Below are 14672 nucleotides of genomic sequence, written 5' to 3'. Positions count from 1 at the left end.
GAGGTGATTGCCATGCCAAAAGTTGAGTGCTGGTATTTATGCTAGCTAAAACCTGGTGTAAATGCCAATCCTCAGCTGTCATTTATGCACCTTTTGTCTTTTACCATATACAATATAAGATTCTTATTCTCACATTTAAAGCTCTTCACCATGGGGTCAGCTCCCGTGCAGTAGAAATCCACGGGAGATGTACGTGTTAGGCGGTGAGAGCCTGATATGTACCGACGAGGAGAGGGATCTTGGGGTGATAGTAACTGAGGATCTGAAGGTGATGAAACAGTGTGACAAGGCGGTGGCCATAGCTAGAAGGTTGCTAGGCTGTATAGAGAGAGGTGTGACCAGCAGAAGAAAGGAGGTGTTGATGCCCCTGTATAAGTCGTTGGTGAGGCCCCACCTGGAGTATTGTGTTCAGTTTTGGAGGCCATATCTTGCTAAGGATGTAAAAAGAATTGAAGCGGTGCAAAGAAAAGCTACAAAAATGATATGGGATTTGCGTTACAAGACATATGAGGAGAGACTTGCTGGCCTGAACATGTATACCTTGGAGGAAAGGAGAAACAGGGGTGATATGATACAGACGTTCAAATATTTGAAAAGTATTAATCTGCAAACGAACCTTTTCCATAGATGGGAAGGCAGTAGAACATGAAATGAGATTGAAGGGGGGCAGACTCAAGAAAAATGTCAGGAAGTATTTTTTCATGGAGAGAGTGCTGTATACTTGGAATGCCCTCCTGCGGGAGGTGGTGGAGATGAAAACGGTGACGGAATTCAAAAATGCGTGGGATAATCATAAAGGAATCCTGTTCAGAAGGAATGGATCCTCAGAAGCTTAGCGGAGATTGGTGGCAGAGCCGGTGGTGGGAGGCGGGGCTAGTGGTTGGGAGGCGGGGCTACTGCTGGGCAGACTTCTACGGTCTGTGCCCTGAAAATGGCAGATATAAATCAAGGTCATGTATACACATAAAGTAACACATATGAGTTTATTTTGTGGGCAGACTGGATGGACCGTACAAGTCTTTCTCTGCCGTCATCTACTATGTTACTCATGTTACTATGTTCTTACCTTGCAGCCTTCTCCATATCTTATGCTCCACCTAGGCTTCTTTATTCCCTTAATGATCACCACCTGCAAATTCCCTCTCCCAGCAATGCTATGTTAGAATCGACAAGCAACAGTGCATTTTATTGCACTGCTCCTTCACTTTGGAATGTCCTCCCTCCCTTCCCAAGTTTGTTGAGAATTATACCTGGTCAAGGATTAGAACCTGGTCAGAACCACCCCAGTTTTCCCCAGCACACTTACCCAACTTTATCTTGGGATGAGCACCAACAACCTAGTCAGTCTGGGTCACAAAAGAAAAGTACAAATAAGAGAATCTTCTGATATTAGTAAAGTTTTATTCTTACAAAATTAGGAAAAATAAGAAGTTAGTTTTAGTAGCAAAGTAAAGCGGGGGGGGGGGGGGGGGGGGGGGGGAATACAATCAGGAAAAATAGCCAGCACTCAGAGAAGCATATCTGGTCACTGACATCCCAGTAACCTGAGATGTTCTGCCTCCATCGTGCCTTTTGCTGGGATCTTATATAGTATTTTTTTCTCAGTTCCCTCCATCCCCTTTCAGAGTTAATTAGCACATAGCTGATGGACATAGGCTTGCATCTCCTTGCTTCACATGTGACCTCTCAGATCACAGGTGTCATAAGGTGTCATAGACAGTGTGCTCTGAGTCATTGCCTCTCACAGGAAGAAATGAGGAGGTGGAGGCGGTGCCTTTTTGGTGCCTTCTGCTGAAAATTCCTTCCATTTGGCTTAATGGTACAGTAAGGTTCAATCACACAGGAAAAGAAGTGAAATAGCCAACTCCCTGCCTGTAGATAATTATACCTTTGATCTGCACTACCAGTACACAGCAACAGTTACTGAACCTGCAGCACTGACTTTGGCTCCCACAGAATTAATGTACCCTAAATTTTGTACTACCCTAAAAACGTACTTATTTCAGGGGGCATTTGGAGATGTAACACTGAATGGTAGCCAGGCACTCCATATCCATTGACCTACAAATTTCCATTAAATACTTCTCTGTTTGTTTACTTCTCTTAGTCTCCTGTGTTGTATGAATGGTTCTTTTCTATGTAAATGGCATTCCTTTAACCTCATATGATGCATAAATGCTACTTTTTATTGTAAACTGCTCTGTGATATGCACAGGAAGGGCAGTATATTAAATTTTAAATAAACCATAAATTCTAATTCTAATCCAAATGTTGATTTTATTGCAATTTATTGGAGAAGAGTAATATGAAGGTTAGTGCACTTGATAGACAAATATAATCTCAGCGGGATCAACACACACTTCCTGCTGTAACCAGTTTCCTATAACCCCTTGGTGTTCTCAGTCTTACCGTGCGCCAATCTAGAACTACTGCCCAACCAATGCAGGTGCTGGCAGTAGTTCAACCCCTAGCATGTGGCATTTCAGGTGCTAGCAAAAATATTCAAGAAATATTTCCACAGGGGGTTACCTGGAGGTAATCGGGTAGCACCGTGCACTACCTGGTTACCACCGGGTTAGCACGTGAGCCCTTACCACCACCTCAATGGGTGGTGGCAAGTGCACCCAGCCACATGGCCATGTGGTAAGAGCAATCTTATCCAAGCCAACACCTACAGAAGGTGATCTCTCCACAGGAGAAGCGAAAGCCAAAACAGACGAACAGTGGATCCAAAAAAAGTTCTCCCACAAATGGTGTTTCCTAAACAAGATCTTTATTCAAATCAATAAAAACAACCCAACACGATTCGTGTTTCAGCCATAAAGGCCTGCGTCAGGGGTCTATTGATTTTCGATATAAATATAAACTTGCAGAACAAATGACTCACAGTTATTTGTCTGCTATCTGAAATATCTCATGCAATGTGCCGCTGCACGAAAATTCACTGTCAAACGTGGTATACCAAGCAGGATAACCCAATCTTATGGCATGGCCATGTCTTTTTTCGGCCTTTTTATCCACTGTGGTAAAAAGTACCTCAGCTTGCAGCAAAAACCTGGATAACTATGCAGGCAAGTTAGGACTGCAAGTAGCTAATTATTGCATTACCTGGATAATTTTTGTTTTTTTCCACATTACTCCTGAATATTCAGCGCAGTATCTGGGTACATCATGGCACTGAACATTTGGGTATAAATTTAAACACTGTGGTCAGCACTTGATATTAATGCTAACTGGGATGTTTAAATATTGGAGAAATGATACCTTATTATGTCTGGGATGAGTGTTGTCGGCATGATTATAATTGTCAACTTTAATTATCAAAATCTCAGCAGTGCTGCCTCAGAGTCTGAAAGCAACTTTGTGTTGGGGGGGGGGAGGAAATAAGGCTGAAAATTCACATATGGTATGTAATAATCCTACATAAACCCTACACATAGTGAGAATGACGTCTACTCATTTTACAGTCCAGGATAGGTCTTAAAGTGGCAACCCAGGGGAAGGAAAAATTCTGTCACATCACAGTCACCCAATCTTTAGCAGCTGGTCTTATGAATTAACTGAGCAGAAGTAGTCAGTCGCCAATGGTAGTATGGAATACTTCCTCCCTGCATGGGGGGAGGGGGGTATGGGACAGAAGTCTTCTGAAGTAGCTAATTAATCTGTTCCAGGTTTACATCATGCTTAAAATTTTTATTGTTAGATTTGTTTTATGTAGCAAACATCCTGTATATAACACATCCAGCCAGCAATTGCAGATTGGAGAAAATGAACACAGAGCAAGAAAACAACATATAAAATAATATGTTGCAGGGGAATTCTTCAGGCTGTGAGATGTGGAAGTGTTAGATGCAGCATGAGCAAGACATAACAAACAGTATGAACAGAGCATCAGAATCCTCTGATCCTCCAGTGCACATGGGAAAAATGCTGGACATAGGGAAAGGATAGGATCACTGAGTGGGCATATGCTAAACATGGGGCAGGAGGACAGAGGCACAGAGGCTAAATGCTGAACATAGGAGGAGGATAGGGTTAGGGTCAACGGGGACACGGGGGAGATGCTGAACAGGACGGATAGGTGCACAGAGGGAAGATGGATGGTGGTAATTAAGAAAGAAGAAATATCAAATGTACCAGAGGTCCTGGAAAGTGGTTTAGTAAAAAATAGAGAAAAGCAGAAAAGAGACACTGGGACCAAAGCGAAGGGAAAAATACAATGCTCAAAGAGCAAAGGTAAAAAAGGGGAATATGTCAGTTTTTGGAAATGTGCATCTTATATCTTGCATTTCAGTTTCTATTTCTCTAGTATTTATGTGCTGTATATACAGAGTCTGACTTCTTGAGGTTTCCAGTTGAGTTTTTTGCCTTCATGTTACTGTTATTGATCTGTGGTCTTTTGTTTCATATTTGTTGAGGGTCTCTGTTTTTTATGAGATCAAGATGTGATATTCTGCTAGTATGTTGTTTCCGTGTGGAGATTTTGTAGCAGTCTTGTTTGTTCTGTTTTCTCACTAGCTGTTGCGTTGGTGTTTTAGGGTCTCTTGTACTATTTACAGTGCTGATTTTTCACAGATAAAGTTGTTGTTCTTTGAGCCCTGGGAGTTAGTGCTGTTTTGGTGTAGTAAGGTCCACCAGGTCCAGTTTTTAGCCATGTCTGCTTCTTTCTAAGCTATTAGAATAATAATAATAACTTACATTCACCAGTGCCTTCTGAGCAGCCTATTTAAATTGAGCATATTGTCTTGGTATGCAGAACTTCCATCTTGATGTCTTCCATATCTGCTGGGTCCCCTGTTTAGTGCATTCCTTCTCTGGATCCTGTTCTTTATTCTGCATTAACTGGTTTGAGATGTGGTTCATAGAACCAGTATACCACTTAACCTTGTATTTCCCCTGTCAAGGTACAGCAGTGAATTTCCTCTGTGATCTAACCTTGGACCCATTGCTGAGAGAGATTCAAAACAATACAGATATTCGAGGAGTGACAATCCGGGACAATACCTTTAAGACAGCTGCATTTGCTGATGACTTATTGGTGTTACTTACAGAGCCCAGATATTCCTTGCCTTACTTGATGGAAAGTCTAGAGGAATATGGGAACTTCGCAGGATTCAGATTGAATCTTCTGAAATCGGAGGCATTGGCAAGTTCTGCAGACCTTCAGCGTGAATGGGGAGACCGGTTCCCTCTAAGATGGGCGCAGGTGTCCTTCCGTTACTTGGGAATACAACTCCCAATGGATACCCAGCTGATATATGATCTTAACATAACCAAGCTGATCCAGGAAACGAAAGAGCAATTTTCCCGGTGGTCGATGCTCCCCCTGTCCCTAATGGGACGGATACAACTTTATCGAATGATAGTGTTCCCAAGATGGCTATACGTGTTACAGGCTTTACCATTAAGGCTGGTAAAACGAGATTTAATGACACTTAGGAGGCTGGTGGTTCAATTTTGCTGGGCCAGTAAAAAGCCTAAGATGAAATGGCAATATTTAATAGGGAACTGGAGACAGGGAGGCCTGGGAATACCGGATATGAGGCAGTATAATCAGGCATGTCTCCTGAGGCATCTGCGGGATTGGGTTCTAGACACAACCACATATACGGATACAGGACTGGAACGAGCGTTTTTCTACCCCTGGCACTTGAATTATTTATTACATGTTAAACGGAAAGGAAACCTGCCTGGAAGAGTTAGAGACAGTCTGTTGTTTGGACCACTGTGGCATTTGTGGAGGGATTTATTGCGGCGATGGGGGCAGGACCCGACGGTCAGTGCCCTGATCCCCTTAGCTGGTAATGATGATTTCACACCAGGCAGAGAAAATGTGGTGTTTCGTAGGCTTGGGGGGCAGGGGGCAGAACTGCTAGAAAGTTTTCTGCAAGAGGACGGAACCTTGACATCGGCGGCTGATTTTATGCAACGGTGCCCAGGGGGGCCGGCGATGATAATGGCATATCATCAACTAGCTCATTATGTACATAGTCTGCCGAGAGAGGGGCTGACTCTACGTTTTGGGAGACAGCTGCGAGAATTTCTGGAGGGCGACGCGTTGGGCCAAGTATCAGTGTCCTGGTTTTGTAAGGAATTAGAGAAGGGACAACTAATGTGTAACATGCTGAATAAAAAACCGTTGAAACATAAATCAATAAAAATTTAAAAAAAAAAAGTCTACTTGCCATATAGTGCTTGGTTTATCTGGCTTCCATATTCATTAAAAAAAATAGCTTGTTTCTGTTATGTAAAGTTTGTAAAATAATCATAGAACAATGTTTTTTTCTGAGATGGCTACCCCAGTGCAGACAGTTGGTTGTAGGGGTGGGGGTAGGGATGGTGACAGGGTGCAACAGTAGGTGAGGTGTGGCAAGGGACCTGGGGTAGGGGTTGAGGCAAAGCAAGGAACAAGCATGGATGGGGCATGGAGCAGGGAAGCCCTGTCAAAAAGTTGGTAATCCTATTCTGAAAAGCTCATATTTTGTAATTGTTCGTATTTGAATGGGAAGGGCATTCAATACATGTGCAGCAAGATAAACAAAGCTAGATGAAAAAGCAGTTTTTGTATGAAGGCTAGAGTGAATGCAAACTACTGTACTGCAATTCCTTTTCCTCACCGGTTTGATTTCCTATTTCCTTGCAGCCAGCTGCTTTCCCCGGAATACACAGAGACCCATTACACAGTAGATGGAAAGGAAGTGACCATTTCCTCTAATTACACGGTGAGTAGGAGGAGAAGGACTGTGGGAGACACCCCCCCCCCCACCCCGCAGCAGCTTTGTGTATTGCACCTTCTGACCCCAGACACCCTGAGGTACATTACTTTTTCTTTGAGGAACAGATGATGGCTCCATTATCACAAGTAAAAGCGTTGTTCTGAAAGAGAAGCAAATGAAAACTGAGCAAAATATCCTCAAACAGGATATGGCACCATAAAATTATCTTATATGAAATTTTACTTGTCATTTCTGACAAAAATTCTCCTTTTCACTTCACTTGCATAGAGATTTTTAGGCTTGGCAAAATTTGTGGTACACATTCACACCTGTGGCCAGTAGGAGAAACTCTGTCACTCACAGCACCAGTTTCCCCACTTTTGACATACAGGGCCAGAGTCAGTTAATGGTGCCCAAAGTTAAGCACTGGAAAGATTCACACTAAGATAGTATTGGCATTCAGCGCCGAGTGCCCTTGCTGAATACTATCAGCGCGGATTTTGTGCCTAACTTTGGGTGCCAGCATTTACGCTTGCTGAAACCTGGAGTAAATGCCCATTTATCGGCAGTTGGGCGTGCGTTTTATAGAATTCTATACAGTTGCACCCCCGCTCTAGTGTACATAGGGTAGGGCGGTGAGTGTGGTCCTCCCAGGGTGCCGGCAGCAAAGGGGAGTGCGAAGCAGGCATGCACTGTCGGCTCTGCCGGTCCCTTTCCCCCTCAAATGTCAACATCCTTGCTTGGAGGAGGGGGATGTGCACTGCCCGGTGGGGGTACATGTGTGCTGCACCCGGGGAAGTTGTGCTCTGCCCTGCACCAGGTGCCGTATAAGTTAGATATGCCTCTGGCCCCCTGATAGGTCCATGCTTCTCACATAGCCATGCCTCTTCGGATTTGCGCACCATAAAATTTAGTCACGGAAGTTACAGAATAGCGCTGAGAGCAGATGCTCACGGAGCTCCAAATTGGTGCCAAATAACATCAGTTATTGATTGTTGACACCTCATTAACTAATTACTTTACGTGTGCATCTGCCCTTGGCACCCAAATTTGGGTGCCCTATATAGAATCCAGGCGACATCTTTCTTGCACATATTCCTAAACCAGGTCTTGCACACCCCATCAGTTTGAAAAATGCTGCTCTACAAAATCGAGGAGGCTAGGGATGGAAAAATTCTGAGCACAAAGGTTCATGGGGGCCAATATTCAGACTGTGGTCGGCAGCAAACCCAGAAATTCAGTTACGGTATGTGTCCAGCGACCAGCATTGAATTTCCAGGTTAATAGCCAGTTAAGCTGATATTCATCGGCTGACCAGCTAAGTTATAGCGACCACAGATAGACCTGCTATTTAGGTGAGTCTATCTGGCTGCTAAACTTAACTGGTCAGCCAATGAATATTGGCACTAACCAGTTACGTTGCTCGATATAGCCAGTGACCGGGCTAACCACTAAGCACTAATATTCTACTACTACTACTACTATTTAACATTTCTAAAGCGCTACTAGGGTTACGCAGCGCTGTACAATTTAACATGGAAGGACAGTCCCTGCTCAAAGAGCTTACAATCTAAAAGACAGGTGTACGATCTAAGCTTACAATCTAAAAGACAGGTGTACAATCAAGAGATAATCTAAACAATCTAAAGATAAGTGTGCAGTCAACGGACAAGTGTAGAGTCCGTCTGATAGGGCATACTATATATCACGAAAGGTTAGGTGCCGAAAGCAGCCTTGAAGAGGTGAGTTTTAAGCAGAGATTTGAAGATGGGTAGGGAGGGGGCTTGGCATATGGGTTGAGGAAGATTGTTCCAAGCATAGGGTGAGGCAAGGCAGAATGAGCGGAGCCTGGAGTTGGCAGTGGTGGAGAAGGGAACTGAAAGGAGGGATTTGTCCTGTGAGCGGAGGTTACGGGCGGGAACATAGGCGGAGATGAGGGTAGAGAGGTAGTGATAGCCGGCTATCTCATGCTGATTATTAGTGCTTAGCCAGATTAAGGCTAGTTAAATAGCGCTGAATATCGGGCTGATGGATTTTGATATCTGGAAACTGTGGTCATGGCTCAGGGGTATGCAAACAGAAGCTGCTGTTACTCTTATCCCAGCCTAAGGTCACCCCTGTCATCTGACCATAAAGATCGTGTTGTGGCCTGGAGCATGCTGAGCTGAGTTGGACTAAAAAAGCAGGCAGACAGCTGGCTAAAGGGGAAAAGAGAAGGGCAGAAAGAAGGGGGAAAAGAAATCTGCTGTAAGTATGAGAAAGACATTGGCTGAAAGGAAGTGGGAAAAGAAACTGGACTAAGGCATGTAGAGGAAAAAGATTTAAAAATGGAGGGAAGAACAAAGCAAAAATAAGAGCATGTCTCATGGAATTTTTTTAAACCCCTCTGCATGTAGATGTGTGTGATGGGGGGGGGGGGGTCGGTTGAAGTTCAGTTTTATTTGATATAACACAAATCAAAGTATTATGTCTAAGCAGTGTACATTGTAAGATGATTAAGGGAGGGTACAAACAAAGCAGACAAAAAAGGATGAAACAACAAAAGGAGCACAACAAGCAAAATTAGTACAACTCAAGGGCAGCAGAACTTCTTTTTCTTTCATTGGTCCCAAGCTCCGCCCTAAACTCTACCTGAGCTCTACCCCAACTTCAGCAGCTCACCTTCCCTTCCCTAGTCCCCTCCCCTGGCATCCAGCATCTCTCTCTTTCCCTACCTCTTACCCCCTCACCCCATGCTGTCCAGTATTTCTCTCTTTCCCTACATTTGGTGTATATGTACATATTTGTGTATGTCTGTGAATGTGTGTTTGTGTGTGCTTTCTGTGTGTCTATGATTAGGAGAGGAGAGGAGAGGAGAGGAGAGGAGAAGACAGTTTGAGAGGAGGCCTATGATAGTAGCTCTATGTATAATCTTTTTTTGTAAGGCTAATTCCTCCTTCAGCTCGGGGTTGTACTGACTGTGGCATACACTGATTCTTATAAATGAGCTTGTGTGCATGGAGGACTTTTCTTGTTTGTTAAATCAACTTTTTAAAGATCTTTAAGAGGCTGATCTATATAGTTCCAAAGCTGTATGAAACTGCAGCAACTACCAGCTGATTAATAGCTTGTATCTTATTCCATGATGTTTATGCACTCTTCAATAGCGATTTTAGTCTCCTGTAATATTCTTTACTGATCTTTCTTCTCAGTAATTAATGTTTAATTGTTCACGTCCTTTATCTCAAATTCATTGGGCAGAAAGATGTTTTCAGTTTTGCTCAATTTTCCTCTCAGGAAGGCTGCCTTAGCACATTTGTCTAGGCCAAAAGTCATTCTGATGTCATCTGAGAAGCTTTTCACTACTTGGAGCTGTTCCACTAATTTTTGGTCACTAGAACTGTACAGTTTCAAGTCATTTATAAACAGTAAGCATGATGTAACTTCTGGAATGTTACCATCTTTAGGATTAAAGCTAAACTCATAGTCCAAAGAGTTAATAAGAGTATTAAGTGTTATACAAAACGAAACCTCCCCTTTGAGCAACATGCAGTGTTTCATCCATTACTGTTTTCTCTCCTCATGTTTAGCATTTTACTTTAAAGAGAACAGATGTCATTCCCATTGTTCCGGTGTGACATACAATGCTAGTGAGACTCACCCTGACAGTTTTTGAGCTCTGGTTTTTTCTTTAGTTTCCTATTCTAACCCACTCACTCAAAGTGTAAAACCTATAAAATCTGTTTTTCCCCCTCCTAAAAGCTTTGCCGTGGCCCAGAATGTAAATCCTTAACTGTATCGTTTCTGATGTCCAAAACCAACAGTCACATGCAGATATATTTTCAGAATTAATACATTCTTTCACTTTCCCACAGGACTGATTTTCAAACTCAGTTTTCTTTTGTTTATTCCATACTGTTTCTCACAGACAAAGAAACCCTGTAGGTTAAGCAAAAACTCATGTTTTCTCCAGTTAGATGATTACACATTGGCTTGGCATGAATTATTTTCAGAGACATCTGAAGGGGTTCCTCTGTGGGATTGCAGCAGGATGGCTTTTAATATAGTGATTGGGTGTTTGTGTGTAGTTCCATGAACACCTATGTAGAAGTCTTGAGAATAATCTTTTTAATTTCATGGCTATTTTCTGACAGCAAGCACGGGGTTACAGTCCAGGAAATAGGAAGCTCTGCTCCACAAGTCAGCAAAGCAACTGCAGCTGCGATATTCAGGGGAAGATCAGGGCCACTGACAGCAAACAAGGAAAAATACCTAGAAATTTACTTGCACATCTAGCCCCTGCCCCAACGTTTGGAAGCTCAGAGGCCATCAAACAACCTTATCTCTGGGTCATTTCCTGGTAGGGGGAAAAGTAGTTTTGGAGCCTGATTTTCTAACATGACTGCCAACATGAAAAGTTCAAAAGGCACCTGTTTTTTCCCCAATCTTTTTTTTATTGAATTTACTTCAGTACAAACATGACTGGTGCAAATTTGTTTCTTCCATGGTCCACCAGTTGCAGTTAGCATATCTGGGTTTAAAAAGATTTAGATAAGTTCCTGGAGGAAAAGTCTATAGTATGCTATTGAGAAGATATGGGGAAGCTACTGCTTGCCCTGGGATTGATAGAATGTAATGTTACTACTAATTGGGTTTCTGCCAGGCACTTGTGACCTGGATTAACCACTGTTGGAAGCAGGATGGGCTACGTGGACCATTGGTCTGACCTAGTATGGCTGTTATCTTCTTAGCAGTTCATCCAGTTAACTAAAATACACTTACGTACCAGCATGCAGGCCTTTCATACAAATAAAGTCATTCCCATGGGCATATCAGGAAAAGTTGAGAAATCATCAAAAAGTGTGGTTTCATCTAGGAGACATGGAGGGGCATTTTCAAAAGAAACGTCTAAGTCGGAAATTGGACGTTTTACAAAGACATCCAAATTTGGAGGCAGGGAGAAGGTCATTTTCGAAAAAAGATGGTCGTCCATCTTTTGTTTCGAAAATACCAAGGACATCCTGTAATTTGGATGTCCCTTTTCTGGTCCATCTTCGAACAAAAAACATCCAAATGCAAGATACCTAGAACAGGGGAGGAGTGGCTTAATGGTTAGTGCAGTGGGCTTTGATCCTGGCAATGTGGGTTCAATTCCCACTGCTGCTCCTTGAGACCTTGGGCAAGTCAAATACAGAAAGGGCATTTTTGGATATGACATGTAGGTCTGAATTTGGACGTTTTTTGTAAAACGTTCAAAATCAGAACAGGAAAGGTCGTTTTCTACAAAAATCTCTCTTTTCCTCTTGAAAGTGCAGTTTGGAAAAATGTTTTGTGATTTGGGGGAGTAAGGGGAGGTGAACCCCCAGTCCCTCCTGTGGTCATGTGATCATTTGGGGCACCTCTTGCGTAGAGTAGTGCAGCAGACTTTGATTCTGGGAAGTGGGTTCAATTCCCACTGTAGCTATTCATTATAAAAATAGGTCTATCTCAAAACAATTAAGTTTTAGTCTTGGACATCTTTGTTTTTTTCCATTATTGCTGAAAGACATCCATGTCTTAGGAACGCCCAAGCCCCGTCTTCAACACGCCCCCTTGAGATTTGGACATCCTTCTGACGGACTTCGGAGAAAGACGTCCAAAAAGAGGTTTTGAAAATACTGATTTGGACGTTTCTGTGAGATAAACGTCCAAATGCTGACTTATGTCACTGATTGGACATCTATCTCTTTTGAAAGTGAGCCTGATAGGGTTACTGCTAATAGGCTTTCAATGAGTTTGACTCCAACTTTTGATGCTTACATTGTTATTTCTGTGTTATTTTCTCTTGTTTATATGAGTTTTTATTGGGGGGGGGTGTAATTTTGCTTTTTGTGTTCTTTTCTGGAAATTGAATAGTAATAAGAAGAAAATTTGAGATCATTTAGATTTCATTTAAATGTGGTTCTTTGAGGGACCTTTTTGGTTGATGTATGTTGCTTGTTGGTCACACTGTATTCAAAGCAGCTCTCCATTCTTGGAAATGCTATGTATTGTTTGCTTGTACATTTAGATTAAAAAAAATAATAATAATCAATTTGTCCACTTAGTCCATCTAGGTCTTATGCAGCCTATAACTCTTAGAATCCTTCCGCAGGTTTTGTACCTCAGTTGTTCATTCAACACCTCCAGCTCCTCTGACCTGAGCTGTGGTATATGTACCTTGTTTAAATGTGCAACCTGGCTCCTCCTTAGTATATACCTTTTGATAACAGTGTCTAAATACTTTAGCAATATATTTGTCATTATTTACCAAACACCCTTCCTTTTTTTTAAATTCTTTATTTATATTTTCAAAATAAATGACAAGTATTAATATACAATGTCAAAGCAACACAGCATAAGCATTCTTAACATGTAAAATTAAGAAGAAGAAGATAATAATAATTACACATAGTTTTCAATAACGATTATAAAAAGAAAAATTGACTATTATTCCTTACTCTTATAAACTGCTTCCTTAGACCCCACTGACATAGGGAGGAGGGGTCACATGCATTAGAGAAGTTTTTCAAGTATATAGAGAACAAGAATTAATGCATCCCCCCAACTTATTATTCTTTACTCTTTGAATTTTTTGAATCCAGAAAGGATTTTAGCTGGTCTGGAGAAAAGAAAACATTGAATTAAACCAAAACGAACTATACACTTGCAGGGGTAAGCCGAAAAGAAAGTTCCACCCACTTCTAGAGTTTTTGTTTCATTTCAAGAAACATTTTTCTTCTTTGTTGGGCTAACTTAGTAACATCTTGAAACATCCATATTTTAGCCCCAGCAAAAGGAGTGGAAGCGTTTCTAAAGTATAATCTTAACATAGCATTTAAATCTTGTTCAAAAACGAATGAGATTAGTAATGTTGCTCTTTCTTGTATAGTCTCCAAAGATTGCTCTAATATAGCAGACAGATTTTCAAGATCCAAACTTTTATCCTCTAATATTTCTCCCTTCTCCTTTCTTCTGCGGCAGCTAGTAAATCTTATTCATTGGAGGAAATCCTTCAGGAGGCATTTTTAGTATCTCAGTTGTATACCTTTTCAACATATCTAGGGGTGGGATTCCGTGAGACTTAGGAAAATTCAAGATTCTTAAATTTAAGCGTCTGTTGTAATTTTCAATCTGTTCAATTTTATTATGTAGAAAATTCTTATCTTTAGCAACAGACGCTTTGAATTCCGAAAATTTGTCTACTTCTTGTTGTAGGGTTTTGACTCTAGTTGAAAGCTCATCTTTCATTCTTTCCACTGACCCCTGCAATTCTACAAATTTGGAAGTCAAAACACTTACTTCTCTGCGAGAATCTTGAATGGAGGAGTCCATTTTCTTCAGCAACAGCCATATTCGTTCCAGATTCAGCTCCGTCAATGTTCCTGAGGTCCCAAAATCTGGGAGCTCAATTTCCAGCACTTTCTGCTGCCATTCGGATTCCTGACCAGGGAACTCCCGCGACGCACTTCCGGCGGCATTTGCTTCACCTTTCCTCAGGGCAGCTACCGCAGGAGATAGAGGTATATTCAAAGCAGAGGGAGGGGATAAAGATATCTCATTTGCCCTTAAAGAGTCCTCTTCTCCGGGCATCTCTACTGCGGGTCCCATCCCTCTTTCTCCTAGTTGGGAGGTACCAGTCAGGAAATGCTCCAAGGCCGCCTGGTGCAGTGTCGAGGATGAGGTAGGCAGGATTCCCGTCCTTATCGAGCCTTTCCTTTTCGTGTGCGGCATTGTAGTTAAGGAAACAGCCAAAGAGATAACTATTAACAGTCAGCCACAGAAAGGTTCCCAGGTTCCTCGGATCGTCCTACCCTGCAACCAGATGCATCGCCATCTTGGCCCCCCCCCCCCCACCAAACACCCTTCCTGCGAACACAGAAACAATAGGAATCTCATCCTAGTCCACACTCTTACTAAGCACTAACATACTGTGTGGGAAAATTCACTACCGTGGAG

At 42.2% G+C, this 14672-nt stretch overlaps 1 protein-coding gene across 1 annotated transcript in view; it reads left to right on the top strand.

The window, feature by feature from the left end:
- The window catches only part of LOC115461247 (disintegrin and metalloproteinase domain-containing protein 33-like), a 365631-nt gene that overhangs the window by 254189 nt on the left and 96770 nt on the right, over nt 1–14672 (top strand). Inside the window, exon 4 of the mRNA XM_030190948.1 lies at nt 6644–6722. Within this exon, the coding sequence (XP_030046808.1) occupies nt 6644–6722 (79 nt within the window). The remainder of the gene's footprint in view (nt 1–6643; nt 6723–14672) is intronic.

The sequence above is a fragment of the Microcaecilia unicolor genome, chromosome 2, assembly GCF_901765095.1.
Source record: "Microcaecilia unicolor chromosome 2, aMicUni1.1, whole genome shotgun sequence".
NCBI classification, from domain to species: domain Eukaryota; kingdom Metazoa; phylum Chordata; class Amphibia; order Gymnophiona; family Siphonopidae; genus Microcaecilia; species Microcaecilia unicolor.
This window is presented reverse-complemented; position numbering and strand designations above follow the sequence as displayed.